The following is a 26,698-nucleotide window of genomic DNA, read 5'->3' as shown; positions in this document are numbered from 1 at the left end:
GTCACCACAACGTGAGGGACTGTATTAAAGGGTTGCAGCATTAGGCAAGTTGAGAACCACTGTTTTAGAGAAAAATGCTGTTTAAAATTTTTTATTGCATTTTTATTTAGCATGTGTGTTTGCATGTATGTGCATGTGTATTCATGCCAAAGCTGTGTGTGGATGTCAGAGAACAACTTCTGCCATGCAGGTCGTGAGGATTCAAATTCAAGTTGTTAGGCATCTCATTAGCCTAACGTGGCATTTAAAAAAAAAAATCACAAATGAAGTCATTTGGATTCTTGTTGCAGCCTCGGGCATATTCACAGTGTTTCTTCTCAAGTGTAATTGAGCAGTCAACTTGATGTGTGGTTTTAAAAAAAACCTTCTTTCTTTTTCTCTTTGAGTTTTTTTTCCTTTGTGTGTGTGTGTGTGTGTGTGTGTGTGTGTGTGTGTGTGTGTGTGTGTGTGTAGCCTTGGCTGTCCTAGAACTCACTCTACAGAGACCAGGCTGGCCTCGAACTCACAGAGATCCTCCTGCCTCAGCCTCCAGAGTGCCGGGATTAAAGATGCGCACCAATGCTGCCCGGCCAGAACCTTCTTGCTAGTTAGTATCTGTTGGGGAAAGGACCTTAAGCATGGAGAACAGATGTATAAAGTCACAAACATGAGCCTGGTGTGAGCGTATGCTTGGAAACCCAGCCCTCGTTGAGTCCCATCCTGAATTACACGGCAAGGCTGTCTCTTGAAAAATAAAGCAGCAGGCAAACGAGTGTGACACCCACGGCAGACATCGCCACCATGCAGCAGTGTAGACCCGAGGTGCCTGGTTGCAGGACAAATAAACAGTGGAAAGCCTTATATTTGAGAACGAGTGTTTGGGGCTCGCTGCAGTAGGAGCTTCCTGAGCCCGTTGACAGTCTCAGGGGGTGCGTTTGGACCAGTGGCCAGGTCACAATTTGCTTTGGAATGGGAGGCGGACCCTGGAGCGGTATCCTGGGTAGGTGGCAGCACCAGCCGCTTGTCCGAATCCGATACGGGCACGCTTTCTTTGTGAACACGTCCGGATGGACTCTAGAAGACCGCTGTGGTGTTTTAGGATTCACTTGCCGCTCACCATCCCTTAACAAACACTTCGGATCTGGGCTGATGAGTGTGTAGCTTGAAAATTGTTAGGGTCCGAGAGATGCCCCCAAGAAAGAAAGACCAACAGCCATGTATGCATTTTAGCAAGAGTGTTTATTTGCAGCATGTTGGGGTGGCAAATAGCGACCCGGAAGGGGAGTCGCAAGCTCCTTTTAAGCAGTTAGGAGAATTCCAGGGGGAGGGATTAATCTGGTGCTGATTGGTGGAGGAAAGATTAGTCTGGGAGCTGATTGGTGGGAGGCTGTAGTGGTTAGGGGCCCATTGGTGGTGATGGGGGCGGGGCTAGTGTCTAGGGCCTTGTTGCGGAGAGGGTAGGGAAAGCTATCTTTAGCTAGCAGAAGTCTGGGGGCATCTGCTAAGCCAGCAAAAGGGGCTTGTGGGCCTGCTGAGCCAGCAGGAGGGACTTGGGGGTGCCTGCTATGCCGGCAGGAGGCTGGGGTGGGGGCACCCGTTGATTGGTTGCCCCTAAGTTGAGGTTTTCCTGAGAACTACTTGCTCAGCTCCAGCTCCTTCTACTGAACTGAAACCAAGGCCTGGTCCATGTCAGGGCTCCGGGGAGCCTGTGGTTTGGCCGCCTGGTCCTCTCAAAAATGAAGATAGAGATTAGATTTTAAATATTCCCTTAAATTCAAATAGACCACCTAGTGTGAGTTTTCCATGGAAAAATATATTACGTAGGAAATTTTAAATTATTATTTGAATGTATGAAAATTTTAAATGATTATTTGAATGTCTTATTTACTGGGCGCAAGAAGGGACCACGAGACTCAACAAAACCCACTTTGAGAGTTTTATTAGGGAGGGATAGGAAAGATGGGGAGTGAGCAGGCCTGCCCGAGAGAAATGTGTGCAAGGGGCGGGGGGAGAGGGTGGAGTCTGCTTTTAAGGATCACTTTGCGCATATGTATAGGGTTTACATTACCATGCCACGCATGCACATGGATTATGTGGCCATGCTGCCCATGGATTATGTAGGATGTAAGACCCTGGAGTGACTAAGCATTTTGCCTGAATGCGGGCCACGGGACTCCGGAAGCGGCTAGGGTGTCAGGAAAGATAACAACTAGAATTTGAAGAAAGAAGTCTATTCTATAGATGATATTTTTGTTAAATGGTTAAACTAAGATTGACCCTGGATTCCCAGATTTTGGGAAAACGTGGGTAATAGGTCCTAACTATAACCTTGGGAAATGGTTCGACCCATCTGATTAACCTTTTCTTTACCTTTAAAGAAAGAGTATTTGGGCCTGGCTATGGTGGATCCCACCTTTAATCCCAGCACCCGGAAGGCAGAGGCAGGTGGATCTCCTCTGTGAGTTCAAGACCAGCCTGGTCTACAAAGTGAGTTCCAGGACAGGCTCCAAAGCTACACAGAGAAACCCTGTCTCGAAAAAAAGAAAGGAAGGAAGGAGGGAAGAAAAGAGAAAAGAAAGAGTATGTGGTTGTGCCTTTGGCATTGAGATGAGTGGGTGATGTACCCGGCTGCAGTGGACTGTGAATTTCCGAGGGGCCTTCTCTTTTGAGGGCTAATTAATTGGTGCATATTTTATGTGTTTTAAAAACAAGATGGGCTCAGCTGTAGTCATGAAGTAGGAAACTGTCAGCAGATAGTGTAGGAACAGTGCCCTTCCCTGCGGGAAGCAGTGCTCAGGGAGCTTACGCCTCCCTATGGGAGGCTGACTCTGTGGCCCCAGAATCTGCAGCACTGCTCCGCTAGGGAAGAGCCACATGGGAAGCTTGGCTTTGCTGAAGGGAAAACACTCCTGCACCTTGGATTCGATTTTTCATTCCACTCAGACTCTGTGCCAGAATCGCCCTCTCACTAGCCTCCAGGGGTCGAGGTTTAAGGAGATAAAGATCGACCGACCTTTGTGCTCCGTGCAAATGTCACAGTGGAGCCTTGGTTTGGGCAGTGTTTCAGCTTTGGCTCTTAATATTTACTCATTTAATGCTCCAAGGACAAGTTCCCGGGATTTTGAAAGTTCTGTCCATTTCCCTGTAAACCTTGTTATTTCCTCCTTCTCTCTGTCTCTGTCTCTCTCTCTCTCTCACACACACACACACACACACACACACACACACACACACACACACACACACGCTGGACAAGGGCTCACCCAATGAACTACAAATCCCGGCTCACCCTGTTGTTTGTTTACAAAGCCTTACTGTGACTGTGACTGCAGATCTCTCACTGCTGTGTTAGAAGCCAGCGGCGGCAGGCTTCAATAGGAATCTCATGCTGGGTATGGGGGGAAAAGCCGAAGCCTGGTGTCAGCCTGGAGCCCTTGTCTCCAGGAAAGAGACTTTACAATTTGTTTTGCTTTTTGAGCGGGATCTCACTGTGTAGCCTCCGCTGTCCTGGAACTCACAGAGATCCACCTGCCCCTGCCTGCCCAGTGCTGGGATTAACGGTGTGTGCCGCCATGCCCAGCCTCACAGTCGTAACTTTCAAATATATATTAACATATGATCTAGTATATTTCTGTGCTTTATTTTATTTTATTTATTTATTTTTTTGAGATAGGGTCTCATGTAGCTTAGGCTGGCCTCTTCTTGCCTTCTTCATCTCCCAAGAGCTGGCAAAAACCACCGTGCCTGGTTTTATGCGGTACCGGGGATGGAGCGCAGGGCTTTGGGCGCATTAGCAGGCATGTCACCCACTGAGCCCCAGGCCCTGCCTCTGTAGTTCCATCAGCTCTTCTTTCTGTGCTGTTGAGGATCCAGCCGAGCTCAGCATCGTTTGCTTTACTGTAGCCCTGTATTAGAATCCCATTCAGAGTTAATCCTGTTTCTCATTAGCGTAATACTATTTCACTTGTAGATTAATACAATAATTTATCTACTCCCAAAATTAAGTCCTTATAAGTTTATCCTAGGAGAGAATTGTACAAAAGTGCTATCAGAAAGACTTACCACTTCACTGTTTTTATTCAAATCGTTTTTTTCCTTTAGAAGTTCCATGTGTAAATATACTGCCAATGTTATCTGTGTTTCTTATTTTTATTGTCACAGTGAATGTGGATTTTTTCTCATATTATATTTTCTTTGGAATTCCCTGAGCTTTCTATATTCATATTTATGATGCTATTCTAGTAACTTATTACTCCCTTGATTCATATCCCAGTACATCATCTAGAGTTTTTCAAGCAATATTCAACAAAAAATGGTGATAAATGGCATCCTTGAGTGTTTCTGATTTAAACATAACATTAAAAATTGCCGGGCAGTGGCAGCTGGTACAACGAAGATGAATTTTACTTAGGAAGCAGATATTTCCAGTAGTCCAGGAAAGGGCTTTGAGGATGTGTGGTGTGGCTTTGGTCCTCTCAGCTGGGAGCACCACTGGGTGCTCGTAAGGAATATCCTGAAGAAACGGTTGGAGGATCAGTGCTGTGGAAGAACATTTCTGGATCTCCATCTCTCCAACCTTCTGTGAAAAAGAGAAGTGGGAAGCTATACAGTCTGGTCGCTAGATTTCTGTTGTTGAGGTATCGCCTCATGGTGTTGTCCTAGCTGGCCTGGAACTTGGGTCCCTTCCTCTGTTTCTGCCACCAAGTGGGATAGTAGGCATGCACCACCACACCCGGCCCGGGGTCTCAGGAGATGCCTGCTGATGCTGATGCTGCCGATGCGGGCCACGTTGTGGGTTTGCATGGGCCACCATCTTTGTGTACCTGCTGCCCAAGGACGCACCTGACGTTTGGGTATTTCTAGCATGTGTGCCACGGTGTGAATAACAACACTCCCTTTCTCTTGTTTTTGGGCAGGAGACTCAGATGAGAGGGAACAATCAAAATTGGAAGTAAAAGTTTGGGATCCCAATAGTCCGCTTACGGATCGACAGATTGACCAGTTTTTAGTTGTAGCCCGGTGAGTGTGCCAGTATCCAGTAAGTCTTTCTGTGAAGCAACTTATACTTGTATCCAGTTCCTTTTTTAAAAAATGTCATTTTATTGTATGTATATTTACCTGAATGTATATATATGTACTGTATGTGTGCCTGTTGGTTTTGGAGACCAGAGAGGATATTGGATCTCCTGGAGCTAAAGGAACAGACAGTTGTGAGCTACCATGTGAGTGCTGTGAACCAAACCCAGGTCCTCTGTAACAGTGGCAGTCTCTACAGCCCCTATCCTTCCTCCCTCCCTCCATCCTTCCTTCCTTTTTATTTTATTTTATTTTTGAAAGACAGAGTCTCAGTGTGTCGCCTGGCTGTTTTTGAACTTACAGAGAACCATCTGCCTCTGCTTTTCTGAGTATGAGGATTAAAGATGTGTGCTGTCCTGCCTGGTGTATGTCCTCTCTTTACTCTAGCCGCCACCCCATGGGTTGTATTTTTCTTTTTCTAGTCCTGTGAGTAAACCCAATATCTAGTCGCATTGTTCACTAAATAATGTAACTTACTGTCATTAATTTGTTATGAGTGAAAATGTTCAATTAATTAAGAAAGTAGAAGCAAGGGCTGGGGTGGAGTACTTGCTTGCCTAGTGTGTACATCATCCCAAGTTTAATCCTCAGCACTGCCAAAGGCCTAAGCCAACAACGGCAACCAAAGGGATAGGCTTAACATAAATGCATATTTTTTTTTTTTAAGTAGAAGCACAAGGAAGATATCGAACACCCGAATCCCAGGTCTTTAATGAACGAAATGCCCTTTATTTTGGACATTGCTGAACTCTAAACTGGATTATTCAGGTGCCAGTAGAAATGTCTCACCCAGTCCAGGGGTGGTGGCACACACCTGCCCCAGTACTTGGGAGCGAAGGCAGAGAGATCAGGAATTTGTAGCTAGCCTGGGATCATAGTGAGTTGGAGGCTAGCCTGGGCTACCTGAGACTGTCTCAGAAAAACCAAGCCCAAAATGAAGGTGAGCGGGAGAAGGCGAAGAGGGGAGAGGCCACATGCGGCTGTGTAAGAGCGAGGCTCCTGCTTGCATGGAGCGGCTTCCCCACAAGGCTTGGTCACCTTGTTTCTCCCTCTGGCTCTTTCCTTAAGCCACGAATGGGGGCAGGGCTTTATTTTCATTTCTTCAGTTGTGAGTAAATGAGGCTTCCGGGGAAAACTGCTCCCTAAGTGGATGAGATGAGCACACCATTGTAATGGTGGATAAGTTAGAAAAAGCCCTCAATGGGCATCAGCAAGCAACTGAGGAATGAATGGGTTACCCTCGTCCAGTGGGATAGTAAACTTTATGTCCATTAAAATGAAAGAATTTGAATTTGTGTAACAAAGAGGAAAATCCTCAAATATTGAATGAAGGTCCACAAAGTACGATTGTTTATGTGCATATACTGTGTTCATTTGTTTGAAAAGACCATGTCGTGCATAAACAGTGTTTGATTTCATGAATGGATATATTGTACATCATGGCTGTAAGAGACTGCAACCAAATTTACAATGTTTACTTCCTTACATGAATCACAGACATGGCCAAATATTAGAATCAGGTCAACCCCAATAATGGGCAGAAGGGTCTCTCCTATAGCCTCTTATTTTCTGTTGAAAATTGTCCTAGACTGTCTTTAGACAGCCTTGTTTATAAGGACAGTCATTGTGGAGGGTCACACTCTATTGGTGGCCAGACACTTAGGGATCAGAGTCTGTCTTAGGATTTTTATGGTGCAAAGACACCTTGACCACAGCAACTCTTATAAGGACAACATTTAATTAGGGCTCGCTTACAGTTTCAAAGGTTCAGTCCATTATCATCATGGAGGGGAGCATGGTGGCATGTCAGCAGACATGGTGCTGGAGGAGTAGCTGGGAGTCCTACATCTTGCAGGCCACAGGAAGTTGACTGAGACGCTGGGCAGTATCCTGAGCATAGGAAACCTAAAAGCCCCACCCCACGGTGACACACTTCCTCCAACAAGGCCACACCCACTCCGACAAAGCTACACCTCCTAACAATGCCATTCCCTGTGAGATTATGGGGGCCAGTTACATTCAACTATCACAGAGCCCCATTGCAGGGGCAGCAGCTGGCTAGCAGCACAGGAGGCTGGAGAGTGGGGAAAAGCAGTGAGTCGTGGACATGGTGCTGGCGGTATGCTCAGGAAAGTCTCTGAGTGCTGGATTGGTGGGGAGACCTGCAGTTTTCCAGTTTGATTTACACTCTGTTTTTTTTTTTTTTCTTTCTCAGACTACTCTTTGCTATCCACATTAATGAAACCTGAATGAGGGTGTCTTTTTTTTTTTTTTTTTTTCCGAGACAGGGTTTCTCTGTGTAGCTTTGCGCCTTTCCTGAAACTCACTTGGTAGCCCAAGCTGGCCTCGAACTCACAGAGATCCACCTGGCTCTGCCTCCCAAGTGCTGGGATTAAAGGCGTGCGTCACCACTGCCCGGCAGTTTTTGGTTTTTTTGAAACAGGGCCTCATTCTCTATAGCAAAACTGTCCTCAAACTTGTAGCAATCCTCCTGTCTCAGTTTCCCGGATGCCATGAATCCAGGTGTTGGACGTCATGCCCGGCAACCATCCCAACCACATTACTGCAGCTGTAGCCCCACCCGCCCAGCCTTCTTACAGTGTAGTGCTGGGCTGTGACCTTAGTTATACTAGCCAAGCCCTGCACTTGTAAAAGTGCTGAGGTCAGCTTAAGTGTAGAACAGTCAGCATCATCTTGTCCACCGAGTGGGACTATAAACTGGTACAGCTCCTCTAAAAAACTGTTTGGTATTGTCTCCCACACATCCTGTAAGCTTTACTGCTGATATCACCCTCAGGAGACAGCATCCTGGGTCCTGGAAGATGTGCTTGCTAATGGCTGGAGTAGCAGCAGCGTCTGCAAACTGGAATGCTGTCTAGTTGAAGGAGGGGCGGGGGACAGAAGAGAATGCCATTTCAGGGAAAACGCATCCCTATCACTCCAGCTAACAACTGAGATGACTTTCAAAGGATTAAACAAGAGAGAAGAAATAGTATGCATCCAGGTGTGGGGCCTATGATAGGTTTGTAACCCAGTGCTTGGGAGGCCAAGGCCAAGGATTTTGAGTTGGGTAGCAGTCTGGGCTGCATAGTTCCAAGCCAGCCTGGGCTACATGTCTCATCTATGTGATTTCATGTCAGCAAAACTAATCGGTGGTCATAGTATCCTGGTGGTGTCAGGTGTGAAGGTGCACACCTAGAATCCCAGCACTTGGGAAGCCAAGGTGATGACATCACAGGCTAGCCTCAGCTCCATAGTGAGGTGCTGTCATGGTGTGATTTTTATTTTTGTAGTTGTTATTAGATTTTGTTCGTTTTGTTTGAAACAGAATCTCACTGTGTAGCCCTGACTGGCCCAGAACTCACAGAGATCCTCCTGCTGGTGCCTCCTGGATTGAAGATGTGGATCACCACATTCAGCTGTGTTTCTGTTTTTGTTTTGTTTTGTTTCTTAGAATCTAGGATGGTGGTTCCTTTTGGGAAGGACTGTGGGAAGGGTTGGCCACCTTCTGTTTCTTCATTTGGGTGTTGGTTAGACCCTGGGCATAATCACATTGTGAGAGCTAAATATCTGTATAGTGTGGTAGGGTTTGCTTTTTCATATATATTAGATTTTAACTAAAATGATATAAGGAAATCTTCCCAAGGTGTCATGTCCGGCAAGGCAGGCAGTCTGTGGATCCTGCACCTCTTGGGGTTAAGGTTCCTGCATACAGAAAGGCTCTAGATTATTACAAATGGAAATCAGTGCTGTGGAAGTGGCTTTTTTAAATGGTATAGTAAAACTGTATTATTTTGAGCCTCCACAGGAAGTGGTTCTGTTATAACATTCTGTGTGGAAAACGGTCCTGGGATTTCACAATTGATATTTAGGACTTGCTTCGCAGTGGCAGTCAGACTCCCAGCGCGTTTCCTCCTATTTTGAGCACATATGAATACCAAATGATGTGTCCCATGGCATTTTAGACTCTTCCCTTTCCTTCTCCGTGACCACACAGGTTTGTTTTGTGCTTGCTTGAATGATAATTCCCTACATATGCCGGAACGCTTGGAACCAGAGCTTCTGAGTCCTGGTTTATGCTTTGTTTCTGATCTGGCATCTATGTCTACGTGAAGAGTTGTCTTGGGGACGGGCCCCAAGACTAAACATGGAATTCTTTTATGTTTTGTAGGAATCTTACAGAGCCTTAAAGTAATTTCATACAATATTATTTTTAATGATTTATTATTCTTACTTTATTTTATGTGAATTGGTGTTTTGTCTGCAGGTATGTCTGTGTGAGAATATCAGATCTTCTGGAGGTGGAGTTACAGGCAGTTGTGAGCTGCCATGAGGGGGCTGGGAATTGAACCCAGGTCCTCTAGAAGAACAGCCAGTGCTCTTAACCACTGAACCATCTTTTCAGCCCCCACCCCCACATTTAACAATACCTTTTTGTTGTTGTTTTGTTTTGAGATAGGGTCTCACAATGTACCCTTGACTGGCCTGGAACTCACTTTGTAGACCAGGCTGGCTTCCCGTTCATAGAGATCCTCCTGCCTCAGCCTCCCGAGTGCTGGGATGGCATGCACCACCACACCACCCTTCGTGCAAAATCTTTTTAAAAAAAAAAAAAATTATTTTTATTTCATGTGCATTTGTGTTTTTGCCTGTGTGTATGTCTGTTGAGGGTGTTAGATCCCCTGGAACTGGAGTTACAGACAGGTGTGAGCTGCCACGTGGGTGCTGGGAGTTGAACCCAGGTCCTCTGGAAGAGCCGGCCAGTGCTCTTCACTGCTGAGCCATCTCTTGCCCCTCAAGCAGGATCTTAAATGATTTTGTACATGAATCAGAGTTTCACAGCCTGGAATTTTTCCTCGTGTCTTGTGGAGTTTCAGATTTCTGAAAATTTTACCTTTCAGTTAGGATAACTCTGTATTAAATCTTAAAAGAGAAAAATACTTTTCAATTGATGCTTAGTTTCCAAACATCCAACAACCCCTTTTTCCTTTCTTTACATTTTTTTTTTTTTAAATGAACTGAAGAGAGTTAGGTCAGTAGTCTTTTTTCCTTGGAAATGGGACAGTTGTGAGCTGCCATGTGGGTGCTGGGAATTGAACCTAGGTCTACCAGAAGAACAGCCACTGTTCCCAACCACTGACCCTTCTCTCCAGCCCTTAACAACTCTTTTTTTTTTTTTTTTTTTTTTTTTTTGGTTTTTCGAGACAGGGTTTCTCTGTGTAGCTTTGCGCCTGTCCTGGAACTCACTTGGTAGCCCAGGCTGGCCTCAAACTCACAGAGATCCGCCTGGCTCTGCCTCCTGAGTGCTGGGATTAAAGGCGTGCGCCACCACCGCCCGTACAGTTTTTTTATTTGTTATTCCAAAATGTAGTCCTCCTGTATGGTCTCTGCTTTACTTCCTGCTTCCGATAAGACATAAAAGCCGGCACTGGGGAGGTAGCTCAGTCTGTAAACGCTCATGCTGCTAATTCAGGAAGGGCCTAAATTCACCCCCAGGACCCGGATACAAAGCTGAGTGTGTGCTTGTAAGCCCAGTGCTGGGGAGGCAGATGGGGAGTGGCTGGAGCTCCCCAGCTTGCCGTCCTAGGTGTAAGCCCTTAGCTTCTAATGTGAAAGACGGTCTCAAAAATAAAGGGGACAGCCTTTACCACCAACGCTGGAGCTGACGTCTGCCTTCTGCATGTGTGCACATACACATACATATGGCTTTGCATCCCCCCCCCACACAAATTATTAAAAAAAAAAAAAAGTAACAAGCAGGTGTGCTTGTTAGTTTTTTGGCAATTTGCCACACACAAGTTGGGGTCATCTGAGAAGGGGGAACCTCAACTGAGAAAATGCCCCTCTTGGATTGTAAGTCTAAGGGGGCGCTTTCTTGATTAATGATTGATATGGGAAGGCCCAGCCCACTGTGAGTGATGCCACCCCTAGGCAGGTGGTCCTGGGCCATAAGAAAAAACAAGCTGAGCAAGCCGTGGACAGCATGCCAGTAAGCAGCACCCCTCCATGGTCTCTGCCTCAGTTCCTGCTTCTGGGTTCCTGCCCTGGCTTCCCTCAGTGATATACCGTAGCCTGGGACGTGTAAGACAGATTAACCTTTCTCTTCTCAAGCTGCTTTAGTTCATGGTGTTTATCCCAGCCCAGGAAAGCAATCTGGGACAGAGGGCCTGGAGAGATGCTCAGTGGTTAGGAGCACTTGCTGCTCCTGCGGTGGGGGGACCCCCGTTCCCAGCACCCTCATGGCAGCTTAGTTCCGAGGGATCCAGCACCCCCCACACACACACACCCCTTCCAGCAGCGGGCATGCACATGGAGCTCTTACATGCAGGCAGGCAAAATATTCGTACCATAAAATAAATAAGCAAGATAACCTTTTATTAGAGGAATAACCTACTGTTCTCATCTGTGTTCACCCTCCTCAGTGCCGTCGGGACGTTCGCCCGTGCCCTGGATTGCAGCAGCTCCGTGAGGCAGCCTAGCTTGCATATGAGCGCGGCCGCAGCCTCCCGAGACATCACCCTGGTAAGATGCCTTTTGCTGTTCTGAGGTTTTTCCTTGGCTGCTCGCTTAACTATAATAAAACCATTAGAACAGTGCTGGAGACTAGGACCTCTCCGACGGTTGGCTGTTGACATCTAAGTTGATGCAGGCCAGCTGATTGGTTAACTGGGTTCCTGAGTCACCTTGTTCGTGAGCTGAGACCAGTAAGAAGTGCTAAGGAAGAGGTATACAGTAGGGGGAAAGTTGTGCGGGAGGCGAACTCACCGTTCTGGCATTCTGTTTCTTCTCGCTGTGTGCTTTTCTCTGTTCATTTAATTGGTGATAGACCACTTACAGTATTTTCTTCTTTTTTATACGTAAGGAACCCTGTTGCTATCACTGTTGAGACTATTGCTGTGGTAACTATGTGTCAATTTTTTGGGGTGAATTTTTAATAACTTTTAGTGCACAAATAATGGACTTTATTATGACATTCTCATACATATTATATTTTGCTCATATTCATACCTTTCACACACACACACACACACACACACACACACACACACACACACACAATCATCTCAAAAAAATTTTTTTGAGACAGGGATTCATGGCCTTGAACTCACTAAGTAGATGAGGATGGCCTTGAAACTCTGATCTTCCTGCTTCTACCTGTGCTGGGATTACTGGTTTGTTGGGGGTTTTATTGTTGTTTTAATTTAATTTTTGTGTGTGAGTGTGTGGTGCCCGTGAGTGTACTTGTATGTCATGGGGGTTGGGGGGAGGACGGAGGAGAACTTTGACTAAGTGGTACTAAGCCTGACACTCAGCATTACTCTCCCTGTGTGACGTGGAGATGCTATGTAGTTTAGGCTGGCACTGAAACCCCAGTCTTCCAGTTTCGGCCCCCACACTACTATTGTGTGCCATCCTGCCAGGCTTGAGTGTTGTTTGGAGAAAGCTTTGTTTTTTGTTTTTTGTTTTTTCCATCAATGCCTTAGTCTTTCTTCCAAAATATGTTTGTATTTTGGTTGTTTACAACTTGAAGACTCTTTTATCATAGAAGCATGAGTACAGATTTACCTCCCAAACTAGTTTTTTTTTTTTTTTGTTTGTTTGTTTAAAGAAGATTTTAAAAAAATGTTTTGTGTGTATGGGTGTTTTGCCTGCATGTATTTCTGTGCCACGTTTGTGCAGTGCCCATTGAGGCCAGAAGAGGGCGTCAGGTCCTCTAGAACTGGAGTTACGGAAAGGTGTGCTGGGGATCAAACCCAGAGCCTCTTGAGATCTTGCTTTGTCGCTCAGGTTTAACGGGGCCTTGAACTCTGGGCTCAGGAGAACCTCTTGCCTCAGGCTCTGCGCCTGGCTCGTATTATGTGTGTTCTATTACACTTATAAACACTTCTCTGTTGCTGTTTCTCATACTTTTGTGTTTTAAACTCCACCGCATCTTTTGTGAACTCATGTACAATTATTCTCTGCTACAGCTGGTATTGATTGGAGCCGATTCACAGGGACCTGCTCCTTTAGAATGTGCTCACATGTTGCAAAATCATTCTGCATACCAGGGTGGAAATTTATAATGAAGTCTCAGTATAATCTGCACTGTGCATGTGTGTGTGTGTGTGTGTGTGTATGTGTATGCGCGCGCGCGCGCGAGCATGCATGTGTATACACATGGAGGTCAGAGGACCGCTTTCTGGCATTCCCCTGTTCTGTGGGTTCTAGGGTTTCAGGTCATCAGGCTTAGCAGCGAGCACCTTTACCCTGGAGCCATCCCAGTGGTTTTTTTTTTTTTTTTGGTTTTTCGAGACAGGGTTTCTCTGTGTAGCTTTGCGCCTGTTCCTGGAACTCACTTGGTAGCCCAGGCTGGCCTCGAACTCACAGAGATCCGCCTGGCTCTGCCTCCCGAGTGCTGGGATTAAAGGCGTGCGCCACCACCGCCCGGCTCCCAGTGTTTCTTTATAGTTTATTTTGTTGATCTGTTTGTCGTTGCAAAGCTCCACGTAATAAGCGTTGACTGAGGAGCCAAGGCTCCTGGCGTTGTCTGTAACAGAGCTGAGTCCATCTGAAGTGTGCGACTTGGTCGTCCACCCTCCTCCTGGGTTTCCCTGATCTGAGGAGCATGAGCCATGCCTTCCTGCCTGCCTTCCTGGGTGATGACGGTGGCCGTGATGGGATTGCACTGAGCTTCATACGTTCTGGGCATGTCTTCTATCGCTGAGCGACACCCAGCCAACAGAAGCTTTCCCTTATCATTTTAAGAACTGGGGAGCTCCCCACCCACCCCCCAACACACCAATATGGCACGCTCTTGCTTTATACAGGTGGAGTGTGATCTGTAAGCCAGACCTTTGTTGTTTAGCACTGTTCTTGGGAAATCGTGCTTGTAAAACTAGGCTTGTTCTCCTATCACACTCTGGCGGGTTCTTTCTGCCCTGTTGAGGATCCAGAGTGGGAAAGCCAATCCCTGACCAGCACTGAGCTGGGTGGCACTTGGTGATTGGAGCTGGTTTGCCTAGTGATGGTCTGCAGGGTGACCCCCTTTGTCCTGTGTGTGAGCTTGGGAAGCCCGGTGACTCTGTCCCATTGCTGGTGAGCACACAGTGCCTCGAGGGGATTTATTTGTTCAGGAAGAGGGCAGAGCTCAGTGTGTGGCTTGTCGGTGAAGGCTCTTCATTGTATACACTGTGTGTTATATAATATCCCAGAAGTATGTGTGTATTTTCCCCTTTTGAGCTGAAGTCTTGCTGTGTTGTCCAGGGTAACTTGAAACTCTTGGGCTCAAGACAACCATCCTGCCTCAGCCTTCAGAGCCATCAAGATGTGAGGTGATGCCACCATGTGGGGCTGTGGACTATTTATAGAAGACGCGCTTTAAAAGGACTGATTGTAAACATCTGTGTATTTACAAAAGACCTACTTTCACTGATTATTATTGTGTGTATGACGTGTGGGTGTGTCTGTGCCCTGTCACTTGTGGTGTGTGGGTGTGTCTGTGATGTGACACATGTGTGACGTAAGTCAGATGACTTCTTATCCTTCTGCCTCCACCCTCATGTGCTAGAATTAACATGTGTGTGCACTCTATAACAGGTTTTTAAGAAGGTGCCCTCCAAACCCTCCAGTGTTTCCATTTACTTTCGTTAGTCATTTGGAAATCACCTTTACATCACAAACATTATTTTCAAAAGTTCAGTAATAAATAATTCAAGATAAATAAATTTATTTGTTTAGAGACAGTCTTGCAATGTGGCCCTGACTGGCCTGCACTCAGTCTGTAGACCAGACTGGCCTCAAATTCCCAGAGATCCACTTGCTTCTGCCTTGGATGTGCTGAGATCAAAGGCATGCGCCATCACACACACAGCAGCTCATTACGCTAACAATTTTTCTTTTTTTTAAATAGAAGTGGACTTGGAGGCTTAGGCAGTTGTGGGCTGGCATGGTGATTCATATCCATTCTTGTCTCTACCAAGGCCTCGCCTGCTCCGCCAGCTGCCCTTTCTTCCCACCTTCTGCCTCCTCTTCATTAGAACGCTTCGGCTGCTGTCCTTCTTGGTTAGATATTCTTGAAGATGTAGGGTGTGTGCGAGAAAGAGAGACAGACAGACAGAATGACACACAGAAATAGAGACGGGTGGAGAGACAGACAGACAGAAAACTAATGCCTTGGCTTCCTGTTTAAACTACTGTGGTTTCAGGTTCACTTGGACTCTCTACGTCCTGGGAATTTATGTATAAACTGAGTGGGCCTGGTTAAAACTGGGGCTTAAAATATGGGTACAGAGTTTGGGGATGGCGTGCCAGAAGGGACGTGTGAAAGGGTCAGAGTGGCCTTCTGCTGTCGATTTTCCTTGGGAATGTTACCGGGAGAACTCCAGCAGGCTTCAGAATTCCTAGACCATTTGTTCATCCAGGACGCCTATACTTCTTGTCAATCACCAGTAATATTTTGGGGGCAGGCAGTTGTACATGCCTGGTTCTGACTTCCTCATTTGCAAATTTCAAGTGTTGCCAATCCAAGATGTGCAGGATTTACGTTGTTAAAAGATACGGAAGTCCCTGGGCATGGAGGTGCACCCCTGCAATCCTAGCTCTTGGGAGGTAGAGGCAGAGAAATCAAAAGTTCAAAGTCAGTTATGAGACACTGTCTCAAAAGGTAAACCAAACATAATGCAGAGCCCCAGGGGTGGTGATACATGTCTTATTTCCAGCTCCCACAGGACAGACAGGCGGACGGATCTCTGAGTTGAGGCCAGCCTGGTGTACAGAGTGAGTTCTAGGACAGCCAGGACTACCCAGAGAAACCCTGTCTTGAAAAACCAAAACTAAGCCAAACCAAAACAAAGCAAAATACATTGAACTCATGGAGTTTTCATACATGTCACTTACTTCATAAAATAGAAAGTATTTTATCTAGTGTACAGAGGGGAGAGCGTCGGTTAGAAATGCTAACAGCAGCTGGCACCCTCTCCCCTGAGCCCCTCACTTGAGGGATGGTCAGTATTATAGTCAAACCGTGCCTCACTGTCGAGGGGAACATTATGGAGGTCTCACACAAAGAAAGGTGACTGTGGAGTCACTAGGCAATGTGACCGTGGCGCCAGTGTTGTGTGTGACATGTATACAGTCTGTCTTGGACTGAAACATTGCTGGACTGTTGTGACTGGGATTGGTAGCGTGCCAGCCTACTCCTCCCTCAGTGTGTGGTGTTGACCACAAGGCCACCCACCTCTTGGCCTGCAGAGTGGCGCCAGCTTTGTTAGTGACCTGGTGTCTCACTGCTGGAGACATAGGGCTCTGGCTTTACTCGCCTGCCTGGACTCTGAAAACTAAGTCATTTGGGCAGCAGAGTCCAAGAAAAAGGAATTTTTGTGCTGTAGCATTGAAAACCTGGTATTCTCCAGGTGGTGAGCCCAGGGCACAGCACGGTCAATAAACTACGCAAGGACTCATCTCTTTGGATTAGTGACAGGCAGGGGTAGAGATAAGACTTCCTGGTGACAGGTCTGGACTGAGGAAGGCTGGCTGTGTTAGTTCAATAACAGATGGACTCAGATACCGGGCAGCTAATGCCTGTAACGCGGCAGATCTTCTAAAAGTGTGCCACTCCCCCCCCCCCCCCCCCCCCCCCCGCTCCGACCTAGTGAGCCTGTGGTATTTCATTATATTTATGACAAAATGCAAATCCCCGTTATACCTTTTTCTCCCCAGACTCTGAGTGTCCTATGGCCTCCTGTCAAGCAGTTTCCTGGCTTGGATTTCTTTGTTGTTGTTGTTGTTGTTGGTTGTTGACAGGATCTCACTGTGCAGTTCCGTTTGGCCTGGAACTCACAGACTTCCAAGTGCTGGGATCAAAGGTGGGTGCCACCACTCCTGGCTTGTCCTGGGCCTTTGCTTGTGATTCTTCTCTCTCTCCTCCTCTCCCTCCCTTCTTCCATCGAACACTCGCTTTTCACATACCAGCTTTGAAAACTGTCCATCCGTGAGTGACTGTCTGCTTCTCTTCATTGGTGACTCTCTGGCACCAAGCACAGTGCCTGTTATATGCACGAGTTCATTTAAAATCTGGGCCTGAGTCTAGAAGTTTCCAATTTTGGATAAGACGGGTCTGTTCCTTTGTTTCACCAAAGTAGTAGGTTTTTTTTGTTTGTTTGTTATTGTTTTGTTTTGTTTTTTTAAGACAGGGTTTCTCTGTGTAGCCCTGGTTGTCCTGGAACTTGCTCTGTAGACCAGGCTGGCCTCGAACTCAAATACACCTGCCTTTGCTCAGTGAATGCTGGGATTAAAGGTGTGTGCCATCACTGCCCGGTCATATATATATATATATATATATATATATATATATATATATATATATATAATTTTTAACATATATATTATATATATTTTTTACTTTGGTGTGTGTGTGTGTGTGTGTGTGTGTGTGTGTGTACACATGCAGACACCAGATGAGAACATCAAATATCCTGCTCTATTATTGTTCACCTTATTCCCTTGAGACAGAGTCTCCTGAATTTGGGCTGCCCTCCAGCAAGTTCCAGGGATCTTCCTGTCCATTTACCACAGTGCAGGGATCATGGTGTGTCCGAGGCCACCCCTGAATTTTTAAAAATCCAGGTGCTTGCACAGCAATGTTGGCCCTACCCACTGAGCCGTCTCCCTGACTCTGTTTCTGCGAGTGGTGTGCACATTTGTGCACATGCCTGTCAGATGGCAACTTGAGGAGTTAACTCAGGTTGTCAGGCCTGACGGCAAGCACCTTTACACACTGAACCCTATTGCTGCCCCCAAATTCTGCTTTCTTTATTTTTCTTTTCTGTAAGGGTGTAAGTATCCTAGTCCAGCCTTTAACTTCCTGAACCTCCCGGCTGTACAGCCTGAGTGCTGGGATGAGGGTGTGCATGACTGTACCCAGTGTTATTTGGTGCTGGTGATTGGGCCCCGGGCTTTGCGCATATTAGATACAGCATTCCACCAACTGAGCCTCGTCAGCCAGTACTTTACTTTTCTCCTTGAGTTAGACACTAGTATAGGAAACCTCAGAAGATCACTGTATTTGAACGTGAGGAGAATATAGTTGAGGATTTTAAGTACTCTAGACTTTTTGAAAAGAGATTTGGGCTTACAGATGTGCGTTGATAACAGCTTATGCTTATAAAATCTTGCTAAAACGATGTCTTTACAAAGAGTCTAGTATAAAGGCTTCCTGTGTTCCTGTCAGGTCGGCTCCACAGCAGTTACCTTTGTGCCTCAGCTGCTTCATCGTCTCTCTCTCTATGGTCAAGAGACAAACGTAGAGCAGTTAAATGTAAGAATCTCACTGGCTTTACCTACATTTCCAGCATTGGACAACACTTCATCTGTGGCCTCACAGAAACGGGGCCCTGACATTTGTGGGTATGAGATTCCTGTTGCGTTTAATCAGTTGGCTGCTGCAGAAGGGGCTCCGTTCTGATTTGGTCTAGTCTGGTGGGGCCCACTGCAGGCACTCGGGCTAAACACAATGGCCGCTTTCAATTTTAACTACCCACAAGTTACCTAAATGGTCACCTGTCAGTTTTTAACTATGCATGTGTTATTTCCAGACAGTTTGAGAGTAAGTTTCAGAATGGATATTTCTTTATTACTAAGTGTTTGTTCCTAAGTAATAATTTTCTCCTGCACTAACATAGTATAACATGGCGCTGTTACAACAGTTTAATGAAGGGGCTTTATTCCGGTTGACCAGTTGTCCCAGTCATGTCTATTAGAGAAGAGGAAACAATTATTTTCTGGCCCTAAATCTTAAATTAGACATTTGTCGTGGTGTGTGTGTGTGTGTGTGTGTGTGTGTGTGTGTGTGTGTGACAGAGTTTTTTGTTTTTCTTGATAGCTTTGCCATATACCTTTTTATTCATAAAAATGAAATTTTATTGCATGTTTTCTATTTAATTTTCCACTTCTAGATCTACTTTGATACTTTTCCTGATTTATTTGTTTGTTTGTTTGCTTACTGGAGACAGAATCTTGCCAGCTTAGGCTGGCCTTGAACTTGGAGTCCTTCTGCCTCAGCCACCCAAGTGCTATATGGCTCACTAGGCCGGGTATCTTCTTAAAGACCATTTTTAGCAATCCTTATAGATTGTAAGTGTTTCTCTACCAGTGTGGCTTTAACTAAGACATTTCGATTTATAGTATTTTCCTTATTAGGTGCTTCTAATTATTTCCTAATTTTATAACTTTTCATTTGAAGTATTGGTTTATTTCTGGTGAAATAAAGTTTATAATATAAATTAATTCTTTATGGGAATTAAACATGTATATTCCCAATTATTCTAATATATTTCAAATTCTACATTTTTGGGTGTGGCAAGGTAACATCTGCCCCTACCTCATAAGGCCCCCCTCCCAATGGCAAACCATAGTTTGAGTCCACCAAAGTTCTCCCCGTGGGACCAGCAAGTTTATTAGGGTTACTTGCAGAGTGTGGGTGACCCTATAGCATCCACACTGGGCGGTCTGCTTCCGGCATGGATGATGGCTTCCTCAGGGCTGCATGATGGCCTCAGCACCAGCACCCAGACTTTCTCAGCCTGTATCTTCTATGTCTCCTCCAGGCCAGGTACAATTAGGGTAAAACTGGATGCAGCTGGTTGGGAGGTGTGGCTGGGTACTTGGGTTCGGGTCCCACTCCCCTCCCCACCCCTCCTCCTGTTCTCAGAAGGAACCTCAATGATTAGCAAGTCTAGCCGTGAGGAGTGTTCGCAAGCAGGCACAGCTGAACTCAGGATGGTGGTGGCAGTTTGACTCAAAGCACAGTCCCGTACGACAGAGGGGTGTGGAAGTGTAGTTTGGGCGGAGTCTCATGTAGCCCAGGCTAGCCTGAAACTCAGTGTGTATCTGAGCTTGACCTCTTGATCTTCCTGTCTCTGCCCCCAAGTGCTTGGATCATCAGTGTGCACCACCATGCCCGGTTGTAATTTCTTCTAAGGCTTGAAATCGGGATCTATTATCTGAGAAAAGAATATTTTCAATTAAAAAAAATAAGTAAATCCTTTCCCTATTTAAAAAAAAAAAGGGGGGAAAGAAATGTGACCTTCTCTGAATGGGGTTCCCACCAAAGCAGAAATTGCAAGTGGATGGTGCATTTTTTATATAAGTATAAGAACTTTTACTTTGATCCTAGTTATAGATTTATTCATAAGAGTTTATATTCACCTTCTGCTTGGAAAGTTCAGTAAGTTTTGAATTGACTTCATATCTTGAATGCTATAATTTGTGCTGGAGTTAAAAGTGTAAGTTTTTTTTTGAAATTGCCCCTGAGCCAATCAGTAGTTAGTATTAAACACGTGCAAGGGAGGTAGTGTTGTGTAGTAGCGGCACACATGAAGTGTGTCTTCTCTGGGAAGCAGAGTCTCGTGAGGACCTTCAGGCCACACACTCACTCCTGGAGTGCAAGAAGAGAAACAGGTAGAAATGGAAAACACAGTCGCCGTGGAAGTCGCGGCCGACTGATGGCGGCCAACTGATGATGGAGTGCACTCAAGTGTGTCTCAGAGCAGGGCCCTTACATCCTGTGCCGTACGCTCAGCCTGAAGCTGAAACAGTTCCATGTAGACCAACTGCGGGGAGGTGGCTGCCTGCAGAACTTGGAGCAACTCCACGAACGTTCTCTATTCTCCATGGCATCCCTCACACACTGCCCCAGAGTGCAGACCCAGTACACGATTCATCTTCCACTCAGCTGCGCATCGTCTAGGATTCTGGTGGACTAGACTCAGCCAAGCTATATGCTGGGGCAGTTTCTCTCTCCTGCACCCCTTAGCCTCTGTGAACACAAGTCAGTAGCACAAGAGACCAAGGCCAAATGCACCAACATACACCAAAGACTGATTGTTATACGTCTTTTTTATCTCTCTTTCTTCTTCTTCTTCTTTTTTTTTTTTGTTTTGTTTTGTTTTGTTTTGTTTTGTTTTGTTTTGTTTTCGTTTGGTTTGATTTTGGCTTGTTGGTTTTTTTTTTTTTTTAGACAAGGTTTCCCTGTGTGTCTGTCTAGCCCTGGCTGTCCTGAAACTCACTCTGTAGACCACCAGGCTGGTCTCGAACTCACCGAGATCCGCCTGCCTCTGCCTCTCAAGTGCTGGGATTAAAGGCACATGCTACCACCGCCCAGCTATGTCAAATATCTTAACATCCTACTGCCCAAGCAAATCATGTGCCAAAGCCTGCTGTCTGTGCAGGGGCACGGTAGCCCCCTGTGGAGGTCCAGGGAGGGGGTGAAATGTTTGCCGAACAACAATCCAGTCTACCGCAGTGTGATTCTGTTTAATGAACAAAAGATGAAAACTCCCCTGCCAAGATTTCCTTGTCAGTCTCTCTCCTAAAATACTTCTATTTGTCATTTCCATCTGTTATGAATGAGATGAAATGTGACAACACCTTTGCTTTTTGGCAGAGGGAACAGCTTGTGCTCGGTTCTGATTTTCAAAATTTAGATTTGAATGGGTCTTGCAGCGTGTGTTCGTATCTATTGGAGAGATGTGGTCTTTGCAAAGTATTTATCTGAGGCAAGACTTGGGTTGTTTTCTGCTTAGTTTTCAAATCCGTTTTTCATTTTGAGTTGGGATATGTGTGCAGTTTATCTCATGCATTGAGTGACCTTCATGGTCGCATCCATCCGCGTAAAACCACCACTAGGTGTAGATACAGTGTAGTGTCCCCAGAGTCCCCTTATGTCCTCCCAGTCTGATTCTGGAACTCGGGAGAAGGCAAACGCCACTGAATTTGTGTGGTCTCTTAAATATTTGTTATTTTCTATACTGAACGTTGTAGAAGCTACGTTCTTTTACTTAAAGCTTTTGAAGAGTACAGTCAGACCATACAAAAGTCCACTCAAAAGCAACGTCTGCGTGTCTCAGAAAGATGAGGTTAATAGGGCCTTAAGAGAGAGAGAATCCTCTGCCTTCCATCATAAAATCCCCCCTACAAGTTCAGCGGTGCTCGTGGAATGTCTGTTCATACCGACGGCACTGCCCTCTCCACCAGGCTATGGTTCACCTATTGGAGACGAGTCTCATGGCGTTAATGCTGGCTGGAGCTGATTGGTGGCCAGGAAGCGGTCCTGCAGTCTCAGAAGCTGGGTGCAGTCAGTGGACATCCGTGCACACATGGCTTTTGCTGTGGTTTATCGCGTGGGTTGATGCGCTGTCGCCCGAGACAAACACATTTAATTCTGTGGCATTTTGGCTTCAGAGCACCAGTTAGTTATAAAACTTGCTTATATCTTTTGAGGAATTCCAGCATCACAATAAATTTGCATAAATTTTTAGAGGGGGCTGTTGAGGATCAAGCCTGGGCCTCAAGCAAGTCTGGCACTGAGCTATGCTCAAGCCCTTGTGTAATTATTGACTTTGTTGTTTTTCTTTTGTTTTGTTTCAGATAGGTCTAATATATTCAAGGATAACAATGACTTCCGTATCCTCTTACCTCCACATCCCAAGTGGTGGGTGTGGCTTTTGATTACTATCTAGTCTTTTAGTTTTTTGTTTGTTTTTTAATTACCTATTGTCAATTTAGGACATTACAAAGTAACAGTTTATGGCCCTATCCTTAGTTGAAAGGATCCCTAAATACAATTGATCCTTCTGTTTTTATAATGAGATAGTCAGAAAGAGTACTCAGGTTTGAAGATACAAGAAACAGCTATATCACAGGGTCTTTTTGGTGAGGTTAGCTGGAGAATCAGATTGATTGCTTGTGAAACTTGGCAGGGTGTGAGCGGGAGGCAACAGCGGGGCCAGCGTTCTGACGCCGCTGTGCGGCCGGGAGAGCTTCTCTCGGAGAGTGCTGTCCACTGACATCAATCACCCAAGCTGTGACGGCCAAAATAATGACATTTTCTCTTCGGCTTTTGTTTGGTGGAATCCAGAGATTTGTTTTAAAGTTAATGCCAAACCTCGTTCAACCAGTTACTAAACAGATGTGTACTAGTTGCTGCCTTCGGCTTCGTCAACAAATTCAGTTTCTTTGCCCATATCGGCCATGTTGGTTAATGTCTCACAGTGTAAATGCATCCTTGTTGTATAGTAGGCTCTCGCTGGCCGGCTGGCCTCAAATATGTAATCCTCCTGCCTCACTCCTGAGTGTACTAGGATTACAGATATGTACTACCATGCCCAGCTGTAAATATATCCTTAATTAATTAATTAATTAATTAATTAATTGTTGTTGTTTGGTTTTCTTGAGACAGGGTTTCACTGTGTAGCCCTGGCTGTCCTGAAACTCGCTCTGTAGACCAGACTGGCCTTGAACTCAGAGATCCGTCTGCCTCTGCCTCCCAAGTGCTGGGATTAAAAGTGTGTTCCCTCACATCCTGCCCATTTGTGAAGTTTTAATATAATTTAATTTAATGAGCGACACAATGTGATGGTGTATAAGAGGCAAGGCTTGGCATTCATGTGCTCTGAAGCTGTGTGTGTGCCCGTGTGTGTGCGTGTGCGTGCGTGCACTAACTATCCTACTCTGCGGTTTTCTTGGTATGCATAAACATTAGTGCACATGTATAAAGGACTCTTTCTCTTCAGTCGAAAGACTATGAAAGTTCTCAGAGCTTGAGGTTTTATACCCACTGCTGACTGGGGAGTGAGTAGGGTGCTGGGAATCAAGTCCGGCACTGGTGTGTGCCGGGAAAGTACACTGCCACACCCTCCTGACCTAAAGAGCTGATCACGTCCTGATCTCTTTCCTCTTTTCAAGTCACTCTTCCTAAGACTATACAGACGCCAGCACTGGCCGAGCTGCCCTAAGCTGCCTGTTCTTGGTCTCCCCAAAGTCCCAACCAAGTTACGTTTGAACATGGACTTGTAATCTTGTTTGTTTTATGTTTAATATGGATATGTATTCTTTTTACTTATTTTGTGTGTATATGTATGTGTGTGAGTATGTGTGTGTCATGGTGCGCACGTGGAGCCCAGAGGACAACTTTTGGGAGTTGATTTTCTCCTACCACGTGGGTAGGGGAATTGAACTCAGGTTGTCTGGCATGGCAGCAAGCACCTTTACTTGTGCTGAACCATCTTGTTGGCCCAAATATATAATTTGGCTTTATATATGATGCTCTATTCTGTTTTTTCATTCCATCTCTTGTTCTTATTAATGGTACATTATTCTCTAACTTGAACCAATGCTTTTAATACAATACTTTTTTTCTCTCACACATAGTATGTTTTTCCTTGGTCAGGGAGGAGTATTCCAGTGTTCCACACTAACTGAAGTGATTTGGGTGTTTTTAAGTAAATGAAATCTTGAAGTCAAACTGATTGTGTTCTTGGTTGAATATTTTGAGCATTTGGATCTTCCTGGTTGTTGCCATTCTAAATGGATGTATTTTTAAAACACCTTAGCATTCTCTTACCAATTAGCATTCTCTTAAAGCAGTTACTTGATGGGGTTTGGCTGTTTCCTTTTGCTATTTGAAAGGGAATGCTAAGGACACTGGTTAATTCTGCATATCCTGCCTGCACTCAGCGCTCCGGATCCCGATGGCCTGCAGGCAGGTATACGCGCCCACTTATCATTTCCTGTCCGTTCTTCTGCTCTCCAGTTCCATGCCATGGATACGCTGTACAGGCACGGCTATGACCTGAGCAGTGCCATAAGTGTTCTGGTGCCACTTGGAGGGCCAGTCCTGTGCCGAGATGAGATGGAGGAGTGGTCGGCCTCCGAAGCCAGCTTGTTTGAAGAAGCACTGGAAAAATATGGCAAAGATTTCAACGATATCCGTCAGGACTTTGTAAGTGGGAAACCATGAATAAACCGTTGGGACAGGAATATTGTTTTATCTATTTACTAACTAGTAAGTCACCGATTGACTAATCCTACACATTTAACATGCCTATGACATAAGTTTTGGTTGGTGCCAGGGGTCAAAGCAAGGGCCTTTAGAATGTGTTCTGCTGCTGAACCACACTCTCAGCCCGACAGTAATTTTATTTGGTTAAAATAGAATGAAGGGCCACTTATAAAGGAAGCAATTGACATTTGCTTTGTATTGTGACTGTGACTGCGGGTGAGGAGTCCTGAGCTCCTGGAATACACCTTGGTTGCATGATTTACCCTCTGCAGCATTCTGATTCCAAAGTAGAAATATTGACAGTTCTGAGCATTTGTGCCAAATATAACAGTCCGTGTGTGCTCTCTCTGCCTCTTTTAAACTTCCTCTAGTTACATTACCAATCATTGATGTTCTTGTAATTTAGGTGTGACCCTGACCAAGCAGAAGAGCTCGATGTGCCGTCCAGTTCCCATCCATCTTTGACTCTTAATGATATTCAGTGTTCTACTTAGTATTCCTTTTCAGATTCATTGAGAAGTTGTGTATTCAAGTTGAACACACATTGAGAAGTAATGACCACACCTAACACGTTTACTCACAACCATCAGTTGTGCGTGGGTGTGAGTGTGTGCGTGTGTACATGCGTGGGTGCGTGCTGGGGAAGACCTGCTTTTAAGTTTTCAGTACTGGAGAGCAAACTCAAGCCTCTGGTGTGTTCGGAGCACTCCATCACTGACCGCTAACCCTAGGCCCATTCACGCCTTCTTCGTCAGAGTTTTGCTGAGTTGCACAGGCTTACCTTGAACTTGTGATCTTCTGCCCCAGCGTTTGGAGTAGCTGTCACTGTCACTGCACAGCCGCCCCAAGTGTCTTGTTTTCTTTAGTTAAATTTATTCTCTTTGCAAAAGAAGTTTTGATTGAGTTTTTTGCAAATTACTTTCTATAATAACTGTCCTTCATCTTGATTGTAAAAATAGGTTTGTTTGTTTGTTTGTGGTAGGGACTCACTATGTAACCCTGGCTGGTCTTGAACCTGTGTCTGCCTCCTGAGCGCTGGGATTACAGTTTATACCACTGTACTTGCCTAAGGATACACTCCTTGACTATCATACATAGATATGGTACCCTGCCTTTCACTTTGTTGAATATCTCTTGAATTAGTTCTAAATCAAAATTTTTCCTTATCAGTATGGATTGATACATTAAATTTCAGGCACAGTACTTATAAGTTGTTGTTACCAATGAGATCTGTTCCGACAAAACCTCAGTCACACCTAGATTGTTATGTGCTGTAATACTAAGTTCTAAAATCAGGCCAGTGACATGTCTCTGTAATCCTAGAAGATCTTAAATTCAAGGCCAGCCAAGGGATTACACTTTATTAAAGGTTTACAGTTAGGTGTTCATAGCAGTACAGTGTTATTGATATAAAAGTTATGAGCATAATAAAGCTAAAAGTGCAAGCTCAAAAATCTCCCAAAGAGCCTATTCTAGGGCCAAGGCACTTAACTGCCCAACATTGCAACCTGAGATCCATGCCCTGAACCCACACGGTGGAAGGGGAAACTGTCCTTAGGTGCGTGTACCCATGCCCATATTAAATATATAAATAAGTGGTTTTGTTTGTTTATTATAAAGAACAAAATTGAGAGCCAAATATGGTGGGGTACATGTTTGTAAAACCAGCGCTTGGGAGGCAGAGGCAGGAGGACCCGGAAGCTCAAGGCCACGGTCAGCTACATAGCGAGTTTGAGAGGAGTCTGGGCTATATGAGACCCTCTCTCCTCAGCAATGACAGAAATCCACATTGCTGGCTGCTCCATTTTCAGGTGCAATTCTCAC

General features: G+C 45.3%; 1 protein-coding gene across 4 annotated transcripts in view; it reads left to right on the top strand.

Moving 5' to 3' along the window:
* The window catches only part of Mta3 (metastasis associated 1 family member 3), an 89,009-nt gene that overhangs the window by 19,830 nt on the left and 42,481 nt on the right, over positions 1-26,698 (top strand). For all 4 annotated transcript variants that reach the window (XM_059248350.1, XM_059248348.1, XM_059248347.1 and 1 more), the window contains exons 4-6: positions 4,896-4,998; positions 11,478-11,577; positions 24,626-24,814. In XM_059248350.1, coding sequence (XP_059104333.1) covers positions 4,896-4,998; positions 11,478-11,577; positions 24,626-24,814 — 392 coding nt within the window. The remainder of the gene's footprint in view (positions 1-4,895; positions 4,999-11,477; positions 11,578-24,625; positions 24,815-26,698) is intronic.

Source organism: Peromyscus eremicus, chromosome 22 (genome assembly GCF_949786415.1).
Source record: "Peromyscus eremicus chromosome 22, PerEre_H2_v1, whole genome shotgun sequence".
In the NCBI taxonomy this organism is placed as follows: Eukaryota; Metazoa; Chordata; class Mammalia; order Rodentia; family Cricetidae; genus Peromyscus; species Peromyscus eremicus.
This window is presented reverse-complemented; position numbering and strand designations above follow the sequence as displayed.